General features: G+C 48.5%; 1 protein-coding gene across 1 annotated transcript in view; it reads right to left on the reverse strand.

The window, feature by feature from the left end:
• Hunk (hormonally up-regulated Neu-associated kinase) overlaps positions 1 to 23,688 on the reverse strand; it is a 109,268-nt gene that overhangs the window by 38,943 nt on the left and 46,637 nt on the right. The window contains 4 exon segments of the mRNA XM_028877052.2: positions 1,727 to 1,862; positions 7,569 to 7,624; positions 20,635 to 20,860; positions 20,863 to 20,926. Of these exon segments, the coding sequence (XP_028732885.1) occupies positions 1,727 to 1,862; positions 7,569 to 7,624; positions 20,635 to 20,860; positions 20,863 to 20,926 (482 nt within the window).

Below are 23,688 nucleotides of genomic sequence, written 5' to 3' on the forward strand. Positions count from 1 at the left end.
ATCACTTCCAGACAGACAAGAGTCCCTGCTTCTAGACAGACCGAGAGCTGGTGGCCATGGGAGGGCACAGAAGCTTCTCTGAGGGGCAGGACCCTTTACCTCAGTCACAGAACAGAGAGATGGAATGTCGGCGGTTGCTAAATACGAATCCCTTTCCCTGGCCGAGCAACATGGCAGAAAGGGCAAGAACAAAACCCGACCTTTCCCGCCCGGGCTTTCATCTCCACGAGGATAACCGACTGGCTTCTGTGTCGCGGTTAGCAGGAGGCGACAGAAGAGCCTGAGCCCGCTGCCCTCCACCACACACCTTCCACACCCAGGAGATCTGGGGACACCTGAAGCAACACGATATTGTCCGTCCCCTCAAGAGCCTGACCTCAAGGAGCAAACTGATCTCCGCTCCCCAACCTTCCGGCTCCACCTCCCCTTGATCATCTCCCCGTCACCACAGGACACGAGACCCTTGAAAGGTCTCTCGGTATCTGGGCTTCCACGGCCCTCTCATGGCTTCCGTGTAGTGTTTATGAATTCCCCAGCTGTCCCCAGACTGTCCCTTCTGATGGAGGAGGAGACAGTGAGGGATGGCACACCGCAGGTGGAAAGGGGCGTGAGGGAGGTGAGGGGGCACAGGGGTCCTCAGCAGGGAACTCGGGGCGTCCACAACGGGGCTGCTGGAGTAAAGCCGGAGTGTGAGATTGGATGAAGAGCTGGAACAGCAAAGGAAAGGCGGGGGGGGGGGGGGGGGGGGGTGAAGCCAAGCTGTGGGCGGGGGACCAGGCAGGTGCAAAGAGGCGGGAGAGGTGGGCAGCAGCGGATGGATTTAAAGCTCCTGCTTAGGAAACTATGGTAGGATCCGGTTGTTTGCTTTTTTATTTTAGTGAGGATGTGTGCATGGGGAGGGGGGTTGTATGTGATGTGTGTGGGTATGTGCTGTTTGTCTGTTTATATGGTGTGAGTGTGTGTGTGTGTGTGTGTGTGTGTGTGTGTGTGTGTGTGTGGTGCATGTGCACATGTGTTTGTTTGGTTTGATGTGTGTGTATGTGGTGTGCTGAGGGTTTATAGAGTGTGTGTGGTGTGTGTGTATGCACACACACGTGCCTGTGTGTTTGGTTTAGGGTGTGTGTGTGTGTGTGTGTGTGTGTGTGTGTGTGTGTGTACATGTGCACATGTGTTTGTTTGGTTTGGTTATGTGGCACAGGTGACTGAACCTAGAACCTAGCACACACTAAGCCAGGATTTCACCACTACCTGTATTTCCACCCATTTTCTCCTTTTGATTTTGGGATAGAGTCCCAACTCACTCAGTTGCCCAGGGGGCCTTAAACTCAGCCTGTAGCTCAGACAGGCCTTGAACTCGTGATCCTCTTCCCTCAGCCTCCCTGGCAGCTGTGATTTCAGACCTGTACCACCAGGCTTGGCTTTAAGAAAAGTTTTTACATGGAACATGGGTGGTTCCCGGCACACCACAGCAAGTCTGTGAGGACTGGAGAGGAGGCTTTCTGCTTTACCCAGCTCCCCAGTGAAGTGTCTGTAAATGCCACTTTGAAAGTTTATGAAGAAAAGTCTGGAAAAGAAACGAGGAAGGCTGGGCTCTGAGAATCATGAAGGACAGACTCCACAGCATACACTAGGTTACAGTCTCATCAGTTAGGGGCAGACGATTTCACAAAAGGGGACACGGAGACCCCGGGAGGGAACACCGAGTTTTACAAGCTGGATAACTCACATTGACCAGACATCAATTTTGGGGCCGTATTTCTTCCTGGCGAGCAGTTCCGGGGCAGCGTAGGCGGGGCTGCCACACTGTGTGCTGAATGGGTCCGAATAACCCAGGATCCCTGCGCAGTTGCTCAAACCAAAGTCTGCAGGGAGGAGAAGACAAACATGAACTCTGAATTAGAACACTGCAAAAAATAAGGAGGAGAAAAGAGAAGAAGAAGAGGAAAAAAAACAGACAGCAGAAAAGGAAACATTCTCTCAGGCTAACACATAATTTAGCATCCAACAGGAAACCCGCCAGCTGCAAGCCATAACCCCTGACAGACTCCTCAAGACAAAGGCGTGCCGGGTGGCGGCTCCCTTGTCTCAGTGGAACATTTTACATCAGCCCTCACCGCACAAGCCAGCGAGACCTAACGGTGTGATGAGCCAAAGCATATTTCTATCGAGCCTTGTAAATGAGTCATCCGGGGTAAAGAGAGACTGTTAGCTTTCTAGGACTGAGGCAAGAACGGAGAGCATGCTGAGATCCTGGCTGCCTGGTGGCCAGGCTGGGAGGAGCGGAATGGAGGCTGGTTTTCTCCGGCTGGCCGTCTGCATCCCTGGCCCCTTACAGCTGACTTCTACACCTCAGTTTCTTTCCTTAAAGTCTTTCAGAGACTCCTTCCAGAGGTAGACTGTAATTTGGGGTTGGGGGTGGAGGACAGTTTAAACAGCCCTGCATGTTGGCTGGAAAAAGACCAGCCAGCAGGCTGGTGATGCCAGCCAGACTAAGTGACCTCATGGCGTTGCTTTGTTCTGAGGGGGGGAAGGCATCTGGGAAGCCTGCAGGAAGGCCCCGGTGTCCTCACAGCTACCCTGGGTCTATTATGAGCTTTGTGGACTATTTACTTTTGATCGTAAAGATACTGCAGGGTAATTAGAGAGCTGTTAGTGCTCTTCCCGCCTCTAATATCTTCCTTCAATCTTTGTTGATCTCAGAATTAAGATCTGAGATCCTGGGTCCTCCTTTGAACTCTATGGCTGACACTGAGCTCTGAGCCCACAGACGTGAGACTCCCAAGCTGCGGGGCAAGGCAGAGATTGGCTCCGAGGCTGGCTCCACGCCCCACACTGTCTGCATGGGCACCGCTGGCACGATATCAGTCTCCTCTCACTACGGCCTGTTGCTCGGCTCTAGCCTGTCTCCACCTGCAAGCGCACACCCACCACAAAAGCCATAGGAAGGAGCTCAGGAAATGACAACCAGCACAGGGAGGACGGACTGGGAGGACGTGAAGCCACCCGCACACCGTGGGCACCACGGGTCACCAGGACAACACTGAAGAGTCCCCTAACACTTGCTGCGGTGAACCGTCGTCTAACCGAGCAGCTTATCCAAAGAGAACCCCACGAACTCTCTCAGGTTCCGAAGAGCATCAAGCCCTCTCAGCCCAGGCTCCTGAGGAAGAGCCTACATTGGGGATCTGGCCCAGCAGCCAACAGGGAGACTGTTTCAACACCGACCTTTCTCTTTTGTTTTTGTTTTTTTTTTAACCCCCTCCTCCTGCCTCCTTACCTTTACCCTCTACCTGCCCATTTCCTCTCCATTTGGTCCAGTTTGTCCCACTAAGCACCACAAGACCGGCACAGAAAAGCCTTTCTGGACGACAGAGGATGGCTAGCCTCCCATCTCAGAAGGTATCTGTTGCAAAGACGATGAGGAGCCCTGCTCCCAGAGCCCAGTTTATACTGCGGCATACTGGCTGGGTGGGGTGGGGTAGGGTGGGGTGGGGTGGGGTGGGGGAGCGCTAAGAAGAGGAAGCTACCATGCCTCCTGGCTTAAGAACTCTTACTATGGAGTCTGGAGACAGACAGTACCACAGAGTAAAGATGGCGGCGTGACCAGGAGTCAAACTTTTAAGGAAAGTTGTGTTAGAGGCCCGGATCTCACAGCAGTCCCAGGAAAACGTGTCCCTGAATTTCTGAGATTAAAGGTAAAGGGTCTCTGTTAAAGCAAAGGGTGGCCTCTTTCAGGCCACCTCCTCCCTTCTCCCTCATCCGGTCTATCAAGAAGGGCAAGATAAGAGGCCAGATCACCCCACACTGTCCCAGGCAAGCTAGGGAACAGAGCCCGGCCTTATCTCAAGAGCATTCCAAGAAGATAAATTAGCTCAGGATTTGGGTAGTGGAGGGGCTCAGAACCTGCATTTAAAGTTGTCTTCATCTAGCCGAGAAGACTTGATTTTAAAGACATAGAGAAATAAACGGCAGAATATTTCACATTCATAATTATGGTTATTAAAATTTTACACATATGCCTATAATTAGAACGGTGAAACTAGAGAGAAATTTGCCTCCCAGTAATGTCAGATAGGTCGACCTCAATTAGATTTGGTAAATACATAAGCTAATTATCACTCAATTTTCTGAGAGCTGCAAAATGAAATCTCAAAAGAAGGCCCCAGGACTATTCACAGTTCCTCTAGGCTACAGCTATCCCCTGTGGTGAGGGTGCATCCTCGCAAACATCAGGCTGCTCCTCTTCTTTTCTCTTCTTTCCTTCTTCTTGTAAGAAGAAAAACATATGGCTGGATCAAAAATCTGACTCCTGATAATTCTAGCTCATTTGAAACATGGCTGAAGTACGTTTATTTAAACCAAATGGTTTCAAAAACAGGGAAACGATTAAGAAGAAATGATAATAGCTATAATCCTCTTTGAAAAACACCTAAGTAATCCTTTGAAGAAAAGAGGTTCAGAGGGCTTTCAAGTTAACAGTGTAATAACAAGGGTTAGGAAAGACCTTTGATCCACACTGCGCATCCCAGGGGCAAGAGAACCACAAGACACCGGGTGAAAGAACTGGCTACCTTCTAGGCTAGTACAATGTGACTTCCATTTATAGCATTATTTAGGCCATGAGAGAACTGGGAGGTGAGAGAAGAAAGAGACCCAGAGAAACCCAACGCCCAGGGCCTCCTTCCTCGCAATTCTGTGTATCCTGGCTTTTGACAGCAGGTCATTTTTCAAAAGGCTTGGCCCATCTCTTACTACCAGATTCAGTTGGGACCAAAGCTGTCTCTACATACTTTAAGTTTGGACTGAAGACATCCCATGCATAGTGAACTATAGCCTACTGTGACAGGTAAACAGACTGTGGAGCTGAGTCTTATCACAGACAGTCAGCTCTTGAAGCCATGCTCACGGAAGGCTGCTCCAAACTGTAACAATCGGTTCTCTGTGCCTCGATCCTGTTCTTTTCTGTTCCTCACATCTTTCCTTTAGCTATAACCACAAGATGCTAGGTCAGCATATTCTGAACTGTTTATGGTCAGGACTCTGCCCACTGCTAGAATCTCAAAGGCGAATTTAGTTGAAACAACTAGTTGTAATTTGTCTTTTTACAGTCTTGATGACTTGAAATACCTTGCTAGATGTTAATTCCAGGATTATCAGCTAAGAAGTGAGAACCCAAAGAAGGTGAAAAGAGCAGTTCCTGATCTCCAAAAAGCACCCAAAAAGCACTCAGTGAGAAGAGAATTCCAGGCTCTGGCTTAAGTATGCCATCTCTTCAGACTGTGGCGGTTTGAAAGAAAATGGACCCCAAAGGGAGTGGCACTATTAGGAGGTGTGGCTTTGTTGGAGGAAGTGTGTCACTGTGGAGGCGGGCTTTGAGGTCTCACATATGCTCAAGATACCTCCCAGTGTCTCAGTCCACTTCCTGCTGCCTGTGAGTCAAGATGTAAGAACCCTCAGCTCCTTCTCTAGCACCACGTCTGCCTGCACGCTGCCATGCTCCCCGCCATGATGATAATGGACTGAACCTCAGAACTGTAAGCGCGCCACCACAATTTAATTGTTCTCCTTTCTAAGAGTTGCTGTGGTCATGGTGTCTCTTCACAGCAATAGAAACCTTAACCAAGACACTGCCTGTGTGAGTTTCCTCTCAGAGAGTTTATTACTCGGCCAGTCTCTGGCTACTTAGAAAAGCACCTGCTATTTCAGTAGTTAATCCTCAGTGCTGTGGCTGCAGCAGCTGGGAGGCTGCCGGTCTAGGATAACCATGATCGGCTCCTCTGAGGAAACGCCTCACCAAGAGAGAGGCCTGTCTTTTGCAGTGTTGCTTGTACAACAGGGCAGATTTGTAAGTGGTCATCCGGGGCTGCAGCTTGACAAGAGAGAGGAAAGGCACCGAGGCAGGAGTGAGGGAAAGACACAGCGTGACCTGTGGCCGGACAGGACCTGGCAACTCTCCACAGAGAGTGCTGGCTAGATTCGGCGGCCTCGTTGACAAGCTGGAAACGAACTTCGAGCTTTTTACTGCGGTATCAACCCGGCCCTTGCCAAGCTTGCTCTCTCAGACTGCCTTCCCTCCACCCCTTACCCTCCAGGAGGCTCTTTTGTGAAAGGCCGGAAGTCCCAGAGAGCTGGACCGGAAGACATCCCGCAGGCCTTTCGGCAGGGCCTCTGCTCACTGCTTCTGTACTTGTCATCTCTCAGGGCGGCAATAGTCAAGCAACGTAACAAAAAGAAAATCATCGGTCTGCTCTAAGAACCTGCTAAAAATAGGGCCCTTAAAGGGCCTTTTTTTGAGTGGGGAAGATTGGTTTCCTCAGAACTGTTAATTTTCCACTAATGGGTAAATCAGTCCATCACCACCTGTCAGGATGCCTAATCACCCAGGGAAGTGGGCTGGAGTCCCTCAGCCCAGGAGCGCATTCCTCACTGGGAACTAAGTGTGATTCAAGCTGCCAGTGGGTCTTTTCAAGCCACCTAGGCAGAAGAAATGACTTGCATGTGAAGTAGGAAAAGAAAGAAATGGGAGATGGTCCTGGCTTCCTCACAGCTGGGTGTGAACTTGACAGCCAAGAGCAGCTACACAGAGAGAGCATCGCCAGGAAAAATAACCCGGTTCTTCCAGGACAGTCATGGGGAATCCACTGAGGATTCACCAGCCACAACTTCTGGTCCCCTGCAGCTTCCCTCCAGGGGACCCAGGCTCTTTTCATCCCTCTCTTCAGAAAGCTTCTTCTGTAAAGTTTGCATGAGATTGTGTTTAAAAGGGAAGCCAGTGTCATTCTTCCTTGTCTGGGACATCCTCAGACACACAGCAAAACAGAATAAGATGCGAAAAAGCTACGGGCAATGTTGCTGAGCCCAACTGTTTTCTACTAGTAATAATACATTTTCTTGCTAATTCACATTTAAAAATAAACACTTTACAAGTTGAGGATCGTCTGAATTTAAGACACTGAAGATGGCTCAGTGGTTAAGAGCACTCTGGCTGCTCTCGCAGAGGACTCGGGTTCAGTTCCCAGCACCTATATGGTGGCTCACAACCATCTATAACTCCAGCTCCAGCTGAGGAGGCAGAGACAGGAGGGTCCCTGATGCCCCCTGACCTCACAGCCTAACCAGCTGGGTGAGTTCTGAGTCCTGTGAGACCCTGTCTCAAAACATAAGGTGGAAAGAGACTGCGGAAGATGCCTGCCCTCTGCCCTCCATACCCATGTACACATGCACACACACACACACACACATCAAACGTACACCACAGGCACAGACATGTACAAGAAGTTGAAGCTGACAAAGTCCAAAGAAATACGTGACCACTAATTGTTTACTTGGAACTATGAAAGTCATTTCACAATCAAATGACACTATTTTTTATCTTCCTAATATGATTAATTTATTATTTAAATAAATCATTAAATTACTTTTCAAATTAATTTTCATCATCAAAGCGATTATTAAACATGAGAAGTACAAACAGTAATATAGAAATCTTTCAAAGTTAATAATTGACAGCACAATGCTTAAGAGGTAATCCTGCTTTAAAAAAAAAAACAAAAAACAAGCAGTCATACCAATCAGCTTGATGTTATTGTCTTCATCTAGCAGCAAATTTTCTATCTTCAAGTCTCTGAAATAAAACAAAAACACACATCTCAGACAAGCATTCGGAAGAACAGAATGACATTTCACTCCTGAAAGGAGGCGAACGCTTCTAGAGGCCCTTTGAACCCACCCTCGCCATCTCTGCTGAAACCAGGTCCTTCAGTAAATAGTTATAAGACGGGATAGAGTTAATTGCCATCAGCTATAAAAAGCTAAAGGATTCCAGGGAATGCAGAGTGAACGGGAGCCCGAGAGATGATGAAAAGTTCCCGGAAGTGGACCCAACTTCTGACAGTTAAACACAACGGAGATAAAGAATAAAAATAGAGACACAACGTTCCACGCAGGTGCGGCCTGGGAGTCAAAGAATGTGAATTCGGAGCAGGGGGGGTGTCTATGGCACTGTGAGCAGCAGCAACCAGAGTCACCAATGGATTTGGGGGGGGGAGCAGTTAAACAAAATAGAACCAAGAGGGCTAAGGAGGTAAAGGGGCTTGCGGCCATGGCGGAAGAAGGGAACTGACTCGTGCAAGCTGCCCTCGACCTCTGCCTGTGCCACAGTACACCCTCCCCTGCCTCACGTCAATAAAGCATAGAATAAATAAAAAAGGAAAGCTGATTTAATTAATCCACTCCATGGGCCTCCACGCTTAGCGCCGAAGTGTCCCAGCACGTCGGTGGCGGCGGCAGATGATAATATTTTAATCTATTTAGCAAACAGATGTTCTCGCAGGTGGAGAAATGGATTCCACAGATGTCAGCCTCCGAATCCCCGGGGTTATGCCTGCGTGGATGTTAACCAGGCACGGTGAAAGGGAATCGGGCGTGCAGATGGATTGAGGAGCACTCCTCTAGGAGAAGGTGATGCCACTCATTGATGCGGAGGTGACAGGGAGGAAGGGGACAAAAAGCCAGGGGAGCCCTCTGGACGGAAGACCTCAGCACCGTGCTGGAGGACTACACGCTCCTCCTGGGCAGGAAACAGGCCTGCCTTTCTCTCCACTGGGCCATGGAACCCTGGTACACCGCAGGTCGTCAGTACCTAACGTAGAGTGAAGCTAGATTACCCAGAAGATCACTGGGGGTCTGGAGTTGTGGCAACTGCCTAATGTGTGTAGGGCCCTTGATTCAACCCCCATCACCACAAAACAAACAAAAACAACAAGATTAAACCAAAGAGAACCTTCTAGGTTTCAGAACCAAACTGTGTATTGGTACGAATGTGTATATGTGAGACATCTCAGTCAACACATACATTCTGGAATCTTACATTGCTTACTGAATCTACAGACTCAGACATACACTGAATATTAATTAAGAATACATTTCTAGGGGCTGGAGAGATGGCCCAGCAGTTCATAGCACTTGTTGCTCTTGCAAGGGACCCAGGTTCGGTTCCCAGCATCCACGTGGTAGCTCCTAACTGTCCATAACTCCAGTTCCAAGAGATCCGACACCTTGTGGCCTCCTAAGGCTCTGTGAGTGCACACATGTAGTGCACATACACAAAGACAGGCAAAACACTCATACACATAAAATAAAAAATCTTTTTTTAATAACATTTCCCATAAATGTACATATACACACATTTATATACCATCTGCTATGGTTGGCCCTGATTTAATTTTCCAATATTGGAACAGAGAAATCAGAAAATAAATCCTCTTTTTCTTATGTCTGTTATGGGGAAAGTAACGGTCGAATGATGATAAAACAAAAATGGCGGCCGACACCTTCCACCCATGTCTGTGAAAAGATGAGCACCACCAGACAGGGCAGGGATGTCCCACTTCACAGGGACAGTTGCCCACAGCCCAGTCCCCATGCTACCAGCCTGTCCACTTTGCAAAACGCCGGAAATCTTCATTTGGTCTCCATTTTTAGACACTGGCAAGAAACTGGCGTATAAAATAACAACACTGTGCAGGCCAAGCTTGAGGCAAGACCTGGCCTGCCAGTAACCAATTCTCCACTCAGTATGAGTAAGACATGAAGCTCAGGAAAGATGTGGGATTGCTCGGGGACAGGGTAGAGAACTAGAGGAAAGAAAAATCCAATCAGATGTGTGCACAGGCCCCCGGAGGAGTACAGCCATTCATGGCAGGACTGGCAGGAGAGAGACGGAAGACGGCTGCCTTGGAACAACCGTGGGTGGATGGCAGAATGAGAAGAATCAAGGAGTCAAATGGGGGTGGCGGGGAAGTGGGGGGGATGTCCAGTGGGTTTCAAACCAGGAGGCTGCTGGGAGCCCTGGGGCCTGACACATGGATGAGGGATGTGTTAACACCAAGTCAGAGCATGTAAATATGTAATGGCCTCTGGATGCACACTTAACTGGGGAAGAAGTCAGTATACCTTCAGCTCAAGTGAAACTACGCATGGCCCACTTGGAAACTGTTTTTAAAAGCCATCCCATATACCCAAATATACTGTCACCCTAAATATAAGGCAGCCCCCCCCCCACTTTCCCAACAGGCAGACTTCACTCACCCCTTTGAATTGGTTTTAGAAAACACATAGTATCAATTTTCAGGAATGTGATGGGACTAACCGAGTCACTCTGGCTAATATTTAGCTTTGAAGTCAAAATATCACATCAGACCATAAAGTTACACGAAGCCTTGGATTCGGGGCCCGACACCACAGAAACAAGACGATGTACTTAAATGTTCACATAGTTCACTGTGTAGCTCCAGCTGGCCTAGAACTCCCTACACAGACCAGTCTGGCCTGGAACTCGCCGAGATCTGTCTGCCTCTGCTTCCTGAGTTCCGGAAGTAAAGGTATGTGCCACCACACCCGGCCCTAACTTTAGAATTATTATGTGCACACACAGCCACACCTTGCATCTCATGAAACAGCGTCACTACCATTTGTCAAGTGTGAACCAGAGGTTCCTTGGGTCACCACTGTGGCAGTGAACCCTTCCTGAACTGGACATTTACAATGGAACACTTGGCTTTCCTGCACTGCTGGGGTCTTATCCTGGGTTCCTTGCACATTCACACCGAGCTACATCATTAGCTAACACTGTATAAATTTATATCTGTGTATGTTAATACTTGCTTGAAACCCTAAACCATAAGCACCCATTTAAAATCTCCATAAACTAACCACTCAAAGGGTGGTTTCCAGTGTAGTCTCTCGGGCCATCCCAACCGGGAGCCGTCCTTCCAGTTGTGGTGAATGTCATGTCCACCATCTTCAGCTCCCCTTCTACCAGATTCCTAGGATGATGGCAAGAGCCCTGGAGTCGTCCGTGACTCAGATCAAGCGTAATGTGTCTTCTCTAACTACAGCTTGGTGGGTGAGAACGTAACAGCTTCCACTGCGCCCCCGTGATAGGAGATTTCCGGGGAGACTCTGTGAGGGACGGTTTCTTTCCCGGAGATAATGAAGACTTTATGAAAGTCTGACTTTTACTCAGGCATTTACGGTAATTCCAACACGCAGACAAACACACAACAGCGTGCCAGGAAGAGTCTGAAGTGTGATTCAGTGCAAGCTCGTTACACAGCAGCGGCACTCTTTCAATCGAAGGCAAAGGCACAGTTTGCTCCGAGTGAAATTAAGCCTCCTTGCCTAAAGGAAGTCACAGTCAGGCATTAAAGGGGGAAAAAATGTTCAGAACAAATATTGTACAAAAAAAAAAAAACAGCTTGAAGAGTCGAGGAAAAAAGAGAGTAATTGATAAGAATAATAAATCGAAGCTGAGTAATTCTGAGGCCATGAATGCCTAGAGAAAAACAGCAATAATTAGAACGAGCACAGAAAAGAAACACTATAAAAGAAAAAAATAACTACAAAAACCAGGGAAAGCTTAGGAAGCCAAGAGGAAGTATGAAATATAATTATTTGGTAAAAGGAGAAAAGAATCAAAGCCTCTGTCTTCCCACACACTACTCTCCTGAAGCGATCAACTCCAGTCGCCAGGAGAGATGGACAGAACAAATCTAGCTAGCAAGGTGTCCACTGGGTTATACCTTGGTTCAGCTTCCTGGACAGTTCCGGCAGGAACCAGTTTCACTACCAGGATGGCCCATGGCTAGCAGTGGAGACAGGAAGTCCTTGGGTGATAAATGATCTTCGATTGCTGAGGAAGCAGAAGCAATAACTCTCACGGACATTACTCCCATTTCCTGCTTTGAAAGGAGGGTGCTTCCCGTGGTCTCCCATGTTCAAATTGGGGGGGGGCATTTTTTGTTTGCTTTAAGATGAGGTGGAGTGAGGGTTGAGAAGAGATGAGAAGGTGTCTTGCTATGTAGCTCAGTCTGACCTTGAAGTTGTAGAAATGCTCCTGCCTCAGCTGCCCAAGTGGGGGACCAGCATGCATCACCGCCCCTGCCTTAATGTCCAGTTTTCTAATGTTGCTTTTGCCTGGTAAGTCCTCCGGAGTCACGAGTTCTCCAGGTTTAGATTAAAAATACATTGGGGGGAGAGAAACTTCCTGTGTGGCGAGTGCACAGGCCCTTTCCTTGTCGTTGAAAGGCAGTGTGACTTAACATGGTGTTTGCCTTGGTTTAGCTATTACAGGTGATCTAGAGACAATGACGAAGGGTCCTATGCAAACACAAGACAGGCCATTTCATATCAGAGACCGAAGTATCTCAAAGATGGGATGTGAGGGGTTGGGGTGGTGGTGAATGGCTCTTTGTGGATCTGTGCTGGTGTATCCAGGACATCACAGTTCTCTCAGGGCCCACGAGAAATGTACGATGCAGAGAACCTTAGTGTCAACTACAGTCCTTAGTTAATGTTGGTGTCTGCATTCTAGTTCCCCAACTATAACAAGGACGCTGTGGCTACCCCAGATATGTAAGCAGATAAAATATGTAGAAGAAGGGAAGCGAATAGGGACCCTGGAGTTTCTGGAAATTCTCTACAAACTGAGTCTATTACCTTTTCAATATAGCCTTTATGCTTTTCTCTTCCTAGTGTTAAGAACATGCCAGGCCTCCCTGGGGCCTTCACTGAGGTACATCTTCTGTTACCTTAAGACGTTATCCAAGTCACTCTGCACAATAGACCACTCAAATACTGCCCAGCTACTCAGCTATAACCAAAGAGGCCAAAAATGATGCATAAAAAAAAAAATCATCACAAAACTAAAGCACCTTCTTGAGCAAAAAAAAGGATAAATTTATTCATAAGGTTTTTGCATTCACATTATAATATAACGTTTAAAAATTACTGCAATTGTCCAGAAAACCAGCTCCATCAGACTCCTGCGGCCCAAATGCAAGCGTGGCACTTAGTCTAGATCCCTCGCAAGGCTTGAATGCCGGGCTCTGTTCTATGCCAGGTTTACCCCGTGGGAAGGCAGAGCTCCAACAGCCGACAGGCGCACAGCAGGAGAAAGGCTCGGGTCCACGTTAGTGGTCCTGGATCGGATTCATCACTTTTTGAACAGGAGGGGAAATGAGGGGACATTCCTTCCATCTTACAATACTAATCATGCTCCTCCTGGCAAGGCGAACATGAGGCTCAGTGTTGGCTTACGGAAGCCACTTCTTCTGGGCTACAGGGCTTCAAAGAGGAGTGAGGCTTATTCCATGTAGTACCGTGTCCGGCGGGCTCACCCAGGTTGCCACAAATGACAGTCTGTCACTCTTCTCTATGACTGAATAGTGTGCCATTACATAAATGCTCCACATTATCTTGTCTGTCACCTTTGATGGACAGCTAGGCAATACAAGTGCCTGCTTGACTTCTCATTATCTTTCCTCTGGATATGCAACCTAAAGGTAGTGTGTTAAATGAAATAAGCTGAACAAGGGAAGATAAATACTGAATGTTCTCAGCCATTTGAGGATGCAAAAGAAATGCCTTTCTCTAAATAGGAGGCAGAGCATCTGGGGAGGGAGGGCAGAGAGAGGTCAGGGATACAAAACCAAAACCAGAGAAACCAGATCTGGTGTTCTAGAGCATGGCAGGGTGATTAAAGTTAACAATACTCTAGTGTGGACTGAAAAACAGCTAGAAAACAGGCTTTGGAATCTTCTCGCACAAGGAAAAGATGTCTGAAATGATGTGCTAATTACCCTGACTTAACCTTCACACATTGTATACACCTATTAAAACATCACACTGTACCCAATAAATGTGCAAAAGTGCGTGTCAGTTTAAAATGTTTAAAAGGAAAGAAAAAATGAAACTTTTTTGTACTAAAAGGGGGTTGGGGGTGAGGAGCAGGCTGTACTACCAGGTGGCACCAGAGATGGGATCTGGAACAGTGCTGGAGGGGAGGGAGTCTCCAGATCAAAAAACATCACCAAAGCACCGATGGGATCTGCCTGAGCTGCCTTTCGTTAAGGGGCAGGGAGAGAGACCAGCCAAGGGCAGGTCACCAGACAGACATGCAGTATGGGCAGACAAAAGGCCCCGGACCATCTCTGTCAGCTCCAGGGAGAAACAGGCACAGCTGACGCAGAAGTGGGCACGTTTGGTGGGGTTCACAGAGAGGCACAGCAGACTCATGGGAAACCTCACCTGCCAATGGACCTTTGTCCTTTCCAAAGAACAGGCCATTCCCAGCCATCAAAAGCTCACCCCAAGGCTCACGTGTGTCTCCTCTCTTCTTCACCCACCCAAACTTTCCTTGAAGTTTTTGAAGATAGGCATCTTGAATTTGGGGGACTGGCCATACGGAACTTCAGCCATTGCCTTCCCAGACAAAAGACTGTGATGGAGGAAAGAGCCCGGGGACATTTGTTGTCATATACATTTGGGTCTTGATGGGGCAGGGACAATTACTCGAACCCTGTGGAACAAAGGGGCACACAGGAGCAGTACTGGGAAGTTGGAGCAGGTGTAGATGTGAGCATGCATGTGCTCACCGTGTGCTCGTGTGCATGAGTGAGTGCACACTATACACATACACACACACACACACACACACACACACACACACACACACACACACACGATAACAGGAAAGAAGGACAGCTCCAGAAAAGACTTACAAGGGATCAACAATCTGGCAATGAACAATTAATATTAAAGGTATGACCCTCCCAAAGAAAGGTCAGAGGGATGGACTCCAGGCTAGACCACACTCAGACAGGATAAAGTTTGGGGAGAAGGATTTCCTGTGGGGACAGCCACAGATGGATTTCAGTAATAAGTCAAGAATAACAGTGGGGCAAAGCCTCCAGCTCTCCAGGGCAACAGGCTCTTTGTAGTGAACTGGAGTCTTACCTTCAAAAGCACTACACTAAGACCAAGTGATTTATAAGCCTGATTGTTTACAAGATAGCATGGTGGTAAAACACACATACAATCTGTTAAGCCTGATCTATTTACCTAAAACAAAATTTTTATTTTCTATTATGTTCCACAAGCAAAATTTTTAAAAAGTAAATACATTCACACTAAGTGATCCAAGAAACTCCCCACTGAAATCTTAGGGAGACTATGGAATATTCCAGAAGGAAGTCAGCCGGGACTGCTCCCAGAAAAGTACTCTCCCAGTGTGAGGCTGACACTAGTTGAATTCATTCCATTTTCCTCCCCAGACCCCTGGGCTGAGCTCAGGTCTAAGCCAGAGTCTGGGCAGAAGACCGAGGCCAGGCACAAAGCACCCAGGATCACGAGTGTGGGAAAGAAACGGCTGGCGCTTGGTGTATGTGTACAGGGCCAGGGTGCCTGGCCTGAAGGGCTTCCCAGAGGAGGGGAGCTTGAGGTGGGACCCGAGAAAAGCGGGGACAGCGGCGTGAGCAGAGGACAGTGGCGTCCATGGGCGTCCAGAGCTCGTCGAGGCTGCTCTGACAGTCCCTGCAAACTCAACCCTGCGGAGCAGCTCGCTCAGAACTGAGCTAAAAGCATCCACGCCATCTTCTCACACACAGGTCGACCCACAGAAGCCGCAGTCACCACACACAGTGGATTATCCGAGATCCGGGTGGAACAGATTGCCAAAGACACAGGAAGCCTGAGCCTGCCGTAGCCTGTAAGCAGCGTAGACAGAATAGAGAGGGGCGGTCTGGCTAATCTGAGTCCAGGTTGCTGACTGTACATGTCAGTCCACAAAGAGCCTGGACTACGGCGTGGCAAAATCTACCACTTGCGACCCTGTTTTTTTCAAACCCAGCCACACATACAACCTTGGCTAGAGCTGGCTCCCCACAGAAGGCCCTGGGATCCCCAGCAGTTCCTGGAAGTGAGCAGACAGGATTCCCCCCTCACCTGCCTTCCCCGCCCCCCTCTGCATGCTGAGAAACAAGTCCTAAAAGTTAAAAGGATTTATGCAACCTGCCCAGGCAGTGCCTGCTTCTCGTCAGCCTGGGAGAACAAAGGGCTCTCTTCCCACTTGCTGTCCTTTTCAGGGAAGAGGACACCTTCCAAGGCTGATGAATGAGGAGGGTCGAGGCCCTGGGCAGGGAGGTGCTAACACTTGTCCAAGCACGGGCTCCAGTTCCCCTTTGATCACGGAGCCCTTTTCTCTGGCCCCACAGGCCTGTGGCTTGTCTCTTCCTGCTTAGGGACAGGCGGTATTATATTACTCTGGAATGCTGTGTCTCTAGACTTTGATTGGAACCTGTTACTTTGAATGACCAGATGAGTCTCAAATTGGTTTCTCATCACGGGTTCAAGTTAAGAGTCAAGCTCTACAGACAAGAGGTGAATTGTATGGTGGTGACATCCCGGTGGGGTGGGAGAGCATTTTGGAGGAAGGAAAATAAAACGACCTGGGGGGCAGAAGGGCTGGGCAAGAGTTCAGTGGGAAAGCGCTTGATGCACAGAGTTTGAGGACCAAGTTCGAATCCTCGGAACCCTGAGAGCTTACAGCATCCTCCAACAAAAGACCCAAGAGCCTTTTAGGCATCCCTTCCCACCCTTTTGCCTGGTTCAGTCCGTTCGCTCAAAAGTCTTCCCACCAGAGACTCCAGGCTTCTCTGAAATGCTAACTCATCTTACTCGATTGAAAAAAATCTAACCTCAGAATAGTTTATGAACTTTACTCCTCCACGACCACATGAAAAAGAAAATTGTTAAAATGGGGACCCAAGGAGTGACAGTCAAAAATACGGTGATATCCCCTAAATGAAAAATGTTAAAAGTCAGGTTACATGGAATTTCTGAAAGTCAAGACATTTGGATAAAAGCCACCTGTGAACTATATGGTGACAACCCACCCCCCACATCCATGTATGGGGACACACGCTAACATGACTTTCAGGGGCCTGGGGAGACGGCTTAGGCACTAACGTGCTTATTGTATATTCATGAATATCGGAGTTTTGGTCCCCAGCACCCACACAAAAGCCAGGCACGGAGGTACACGTCTGTAGTCACAGGAGGAAGACGCAGGAGGGCTGCCAGTGCGGTCCAATCAGTAAGCTCAGGCTGAGTGAGAGTCTCTCAAAAAATAAGGTGGAGAAGCAACTGTCAACCTCTCACCTGCACATGCATGTGCTCTTGCACACATGCATGCACACACACATGCATGCTCACACACATACACACACTCACATACAGGCACACACACATCCACACACTCACACACACAGGCACACATGCTCACACACATGCTCACACACACAGGCACACATACACACACATATACATGCTCACACACACAGGCACGCACACATATACACACTCACACAGAGGCACGCACATACACACACTCACACACAGGCACGCACACAGGCACACACACACACAGGCACACATGCTCACGCACACATGCACATACACATACATACACACGCTCACACACACAGGCACACGCACATGTACACACAGGCACCGTGACTTCCACAGAGGAAAACAAGCTACACTCGTCTGTCTTTCTGCTTGCTCTCTCCTAACTTTAAAAAGCCCGAGCCCCAGCCAGTATTGGATTATAAAGCTATTTCCAAGGAGAGGAAGAGGAGGGAGAAAGCTGGAGATGAGAGCTTTTTAAAAGCGTCCCGTCTCTGCTATGAAAACATTATTAAATTCCTTCCTCTGACACTCTGACAGTAATTGCCCTGAGGGATTGGGTTTTGTTAAAAATTACTTTAGAGGGGCTGGTGAGAACTTCCTGCAGGGGAGACCCATGTGCACCTCACAGGATTCAGCTGAGCTTCCTCTGTTGTCCTCAGGTCCTGAGAAGCCCGGCACTGGTCTCATTTAGCACAGAACCCTGGGAAAAACCATCGAGTCACGTGGAACACTCTGCCACTTGCTGTCCCTGGTTCTGTTTTCTGCTGTGGCCCACGGAGTCCGGAGTCCAAGCTGACTCAGCCCTGAGGTTTCTGCCTCTGTCATCTTGGCAAACAGAGATGGAGCCAGGCATCTCTCCACCATCACCCCCCTATAACGGGCAGGGGGTGACACGGCAGGGCGCCCAGGCCAAAAGCAGGGTCACAGACGGCAAATGTGTGAATGTCCCCTTCCGTACTGACCTAGAGTGGAGTTCTAACGGAGCGTGACTGCCGGGGAGTGTGTGACTAAGACCAATCATACGGAGTTGATGGTGGCAAGCCAAGGCCGGCCCAGAAAAGCCACAAGGGACAGCGTGTCCTTGAAGTTGCCCCTGGGTTCAGACATGACAGGGCAGAGCATCCCATGTGCCAGCCTCACTAGGGAGGGCATGACCCTGTAGAACTAAGAAGTGCTGGTGTTTATTAAGTAGAGTTCTTTACTGATCAGGGAAAAAAAAAAAAAAATTCAGGAAGCTAAGAGGCGGCATTCGAAGTTGTATGGAAAGAACGTGTTTCTGCAGAGGTAACACAAGACCCAGTAACTCCCCGTGTAGGAAAAGAATTGCCCAGAAGCAGCAGAAGTGGAAACACATGGCCACATGGAAACTCCACTGTGAACACTTGTCAAAGCATTATTCACAATGGCCCAAGGTAGAAGCAACCTAAATGTCCATCAGCAGATGGGGAGACTGATAAACCACGGTGTAGCCACACACCAAAATACTGCTTAACTGTGCAGAGGAAGAAAGTACTAATAGAATGTGGAAGAATCAGAACAGCATTCTGCTGCCTAGGACACCAGCAACAAGAGACCATGGATTTTAGGGTTCCGTTTGTGTGAAACATCTAGAATAGGCAAATCCACAGAGACAAGCAGCAGAAGGACAGTCAGCAAAAGGGGGGGATGGAAGAATGGTGAATGACTGTCCACAGCAACAGGGCTTCTTGGGAAGGATGAAAACTATTGTACAGTTGGCTGCACATACTTAAAACCATTAAATTGTGTATTTTATATTGTGAATGTTATAATTATATCTCAATTTTACATTTATTTCAACATGCATTTAAATGCACATGTATAAAATAAAATATGTAAAAATATATACGTGCACATTTTATGCCTTGACTTTGCTTTTTAAAATGAGTTAAATGAGTTTCAATTTTTCTCAACAATGTAGCCATTACATAAAATTCCATAAAAATAAAAAAATACCCAGACATTTATTAGAGAGACACACACACTGCTCTCTCTCTCTCTCTCTCTCTCTCTCTCTCTCCCTCTCTCTCTCTCTTCTCTCTCTCTCTCTCTCTCTTCTCTCTCTCTTTGTTTGTTTTTTCTTTTAAGACAACATCTTACCATGTAGCCCTGGCTGTCCTGGAACTCAATATGTAAATCAGGCTGGCCCTGAACTCAGAGCAATCCACCTGCTTCCATGTGCCACTATGCCCAGCATTTTCTTAAGATTTTATTTTTAATGATGCACATATGTGTATATGTGAGAGGTAGTCCGGGGGATGTGCATGTGAGTTGTGTCCACAGAGCCCATAGAGGGCATCAGATCCCCTGGAGCTGAAGTTCCGGGGTGCTGGGAACCAAACTTCAGCACTCTACAAGAGCACCAAGCACTCAGTATTTCTTAAAGAGAAGAGGGGGCGTTGTAACCTCTTTTAAACTTATTTTCATACAAAGACTTGCACCATCAGCAACAACGATACTTCAATGAATACAATCTCCATTCACGTTCTACCTCCCCCAAAAGAACAAGCTGGTATAAGCAAGCTTGACATTCTTAATTATTCTCAAGGTTTGTAGGCTTCCAGAGAATGCCCCTCACTTTAAGGGGCAAGTTCACAATCTGAATGGTGATTCCACACAATGCAATAAAGCATTTACAGAGCCGCTGACATCAGACGGCACACATACCGAAATCACTGAGCTAAAAGCATCCACGCCATCTTCTCACCCACTGTTCTGGGAGGCATCTGATCAACCGGCCCTGCGTGATGGTCCTTGCGTTTCGCGGTTTTGTTTTGTTCTGTACCTTTTCTGCTTGTGAGCATGTCTGTGGGGATTGTCTTGATTAGTGGGAAGAACCAGTCCAGTGCGGACGTCACCATTCCCTGGGCTGTGTGAGTGTGGGGAAAGTAAGCTAATGACCAGTTTGCAAGCACTCTCTGTCCACCGCCATGAACGGAACCGTTAGGCGCTTCAAGCTCCTGCCACTTTTGATGTCTCCACAGTGACAGACCCTAACATAAAATTTGGGACCTTTTTTTTTTTTTTTTTTTTTTTTTTTTTTTTTTTTTTTTTTTTTTTTTTTTTTTTTTTTTTTTTTTTTAACATTTTTGTTGCTTTGGTTTTGACTCACTTGTAGCAGCTCCTCAACTCACAGAATCCGCCTGTTGTCCGTCTGATAAGCGTGCCCACCCGCCGGCTGGTTTTTTTATCACAGCAGTGAGAAGTGAAACCAAGATGGCTGCCTTTGGAAATGCTAAGAACAGCGGTAAGCCTTGCCTGGCGCTTCCTGTGTACCAAACACCGTGAGTGCTCTCGCCCAACGCTGGCTCACCGGACAGACACACATCACTCCCGTTTTACAGACGGCTGAGTTCAGAGAAGGGCAGAGCGAAGACCCAGGCCCGGGTGCTCTGGCTTTACACCCAACTGTTTGAACCCTTATCCACCTCGCAAAACCAAACCATGAGACCGAAAGCTCGACTGCTACCCCCCCCCATCCCCCACCTCGCAAAACCAACCCATGAGACCGGAAGAGGCTGCAACTGCTGAGCCTGGCCGGGAGTCTCGACTCAGTGCGGACTCGGGGATCGGCGCGCCGGCTCTCACCTGTGGACCACGCCAGCCCGGTGCAGGTGCTCCACGGCAGAGATGAGCTGCCGGATGTACCGGCGGGCTTCCCCCTCCTCCAGGCGCTTCTTCTCATAGATCTTGTGCATGAGGTTCCCCCCGGGGCACAGCTCCATGACCAGGTAGTAGCTGTTTTCCGTCTCTAAGATGTCCAGGAGCTGCGTGATGTTGGGGTGGCGGATCATCTGCTGGATCTGGCCCTCCGCCGCAGGTTCTTGGTGACGTAGGTGTCCTTTTTGGCTCTCTTCTTATCGATGACCTTGATGGCCACCTAAGGTGAACCGGAAAGCATGCTTGTTACCAGACATTGCAGGCAAAGGTCGTTCGTTCCTCAGGGAAGACGGAGCCTGGGAGAAACCTGGGTCTGCCGCCCAGTGGGGGCTAGGAAGATCTCAGCGGCACAGCTCCTGCCTAGCATAGGCAAGGCCATGTGTCCCATGCCAGCATCATGAATTAAAGCAACTAGCTAGTTCATCAAACAGCATCAAATGAAAAAAAAACTAGAACGTCAGAAAAAAAAATTCCTTATTCAAGAAGAAAAACAGGATTAACTTAAGCAAACCCGAACCCTGACAACTCAGCAAAGAGTCCACGTCAAACTTGGCTCTCCCACAGGGAGGGTGCTGAGATGGGGCACTGATTTCTTCTGGAACTAAGGACTCTGCCACTTGCTCCTGGGACTCACTGCTTCCTTCAGGTCTGGTGATTCCCAGGGCCCCACTTCAGAAACAGCTATACCTATATAACCCCATCTTCAGCTGGAGGGCACGGTTGGGGGCCTGGGGAGGGTCCTTCACAGATGCAGCTCCCCCAGGCTCAGTTCTGCCCACTCGGTGACATTCCCCCCCCCCCAGGCCAGCCGGTCTCTGACCTTCAGTGGGGACTCTTTGTCCTTGGCAAATGACCTTGAGGTGAACTCTCACCCTGCTGTCAAGATCCAAACTTACGTATCACCCACCCAGAGAGGCTCCTTCTGGGCCATTTCCACATAATGACCTTGTCCTAAACATGGAAAGGAGGACAGAAGGGGAAGACTATTATCCACCCAAGTCAGCAGTACCTCAGTTTTCCCTTTTTCCTCTGGGGGAGTCATCTCTTCACCTCCAAGTCCTAAGACACACCTCCACTGCACCCTCGGTCCCCCTCCCAGTGTGGCCAGCTGTGAGCAGGACTTCAGTTTATCTTGCCAGTGGTCCATCTGTCCTTCCTCTCAGTTCACTCACACACTGCCTCCCTTGTGCCCAGAACTGCCACCTCTGAAGGAGGCTCTGGAATAATAGAGGTCGGAGCCCATGGGTGCAGCAGAAGCACAGGGCGCCTCACACTCCTCTCTGTTTTCTCTTGAACAACCGGATTTTGTACCTGTTGCACAGTGAACTCTGTGCAATCCAACGCTAGCATAGCTCTACACACACACACACACACACACACACACACACACACACACACACACTCACACACACACGAAAGGTAAGGTCTGTAAGTAAATAGGCTTGCAGCAAGAGGCTCAGTTAGTACCTGACATCCTTCATGACCATCAAAACCCGAGATCTCACCAAGGTCAAGGGGACTATGGTTAATGGTAATGCACTGTGGACTTCACACACTCACCACACACACACACACACACACACACACACACACACACACACACAGGAAATGCTCAGTGAGTGACAGAAATATGAATAAGCCTGAGGATGGGAATCATTTTGTAATATCCACACATATCAAAACGTCACACTGTACACAATAAACATGTGCACACTGTGGCTGTCAATTAAGCCTCAATTGAGCTATAAAAATACTATTAATAAAAAGAAAATGAGAAAAAAATACAAGCCAAAGACAAATTTAAATTAGCAAAACTCTGGACATTAGCAGCCAGTCTGGACTATGGCATCAGTATCCTAACAGTTCCATGACCCTTGCCCAGGTCTCCCCTGAATTCAGTCTACACTTCAGCTAGAAGCTGGATGGAGGGGCTGCCCCTGGCTTCTGGATGAAGCACCTTGGGGCTCACTCACTGCTGTATGCGGAGACATCTGCACATTTTTCTCATCAGCCCCACAATGAAACCACCCAGGGCGCAGCCTGTCTCCAACGTGTGGTCCCCTCAACCCTCCGAGACATGTCTACGCTATCCTAAGTACATCTGCCATCCCCCTTGTGCCCTTGTGACCCTACACCCTAACAGGCCAACTCAAGATGCCATCCTCCACATCCCTGCACACTGAGCTTCTTCTGTCCGATGGTAAGATTCTCACTGCTAATGAAGGGCCTGTCCCTCTGCACCTCACAGTACATTATAAACAGTGGTGGCCAAGAGGCCACTAGCCAACCAGATGACTGAAGAGAGCGTGAACGCTGAGTCTACCTTCCTCCTAGCAGGGAATTTCAAACCCTTAACCCAAAGACATGGAGAGCAAACCAAGGACACGGGGCAGTCAGCAAGGGGAACAGACAGGCTGGTGGAGCCATGCTCAGCTCCTCCTCCCTCACAGCAGGTCACCTTCCATCCCACCCCAACCTCCCAGGCCAGGGCTTATGGTCCAGCTAAAGTTACGCCCTGGCTGTGGTTTGTCCAAAACTCATTCCAGATGCTAACTTCACAGCTTTATAGAGTGTACTTATTCCTGGCCCCTGTGTGTGTGTGTGTGTGTGTGTGTGTGTGTGTGTGTGTGTGTGTAGGTATATGTATATTTCTGGGATTGGAGAGATGGCGTAATCAGTAAAAGTGCTTGCCTTGCAAACTGAGGACCTGAGTTCCAATCCCCAGAACCCACGGTAGGGATAAAAAGCCAGGCATGCTGGTACGTGCTAGTAATCTAATCAGTGGGGAGGCAGAGACAGAGGATCCCTAGAGCCCGATGGACAGTCTGGCTTGCCCACTTGGCAACAAGCTCCAGGCAACTGTGAGACCTTGTCTCAAAAAACAAAGGGGACAGCATCTAAACAATGACAGCCACAGCTGACTGGTGGTCTCCACACAGATGTGCACACACACACGGGCACCCATACATACATGTGCACCTT

This window comes from Peromyscus leucopus, chromosome 12 (genome assembly GCF_004664715.2).
Source record: "Peromyscus leucopus breed LL Stock chromosome 12, UCI_PerLeu_2.1, whole genome shotgun sequence".
In the NCBI taxonomy this organism is placed as follows: Eukaryota; Metazoa; Chordata; class Mammalia; order Rodentia; family Cricetidae; genus Peromyscus; species Peromyscus leucopus.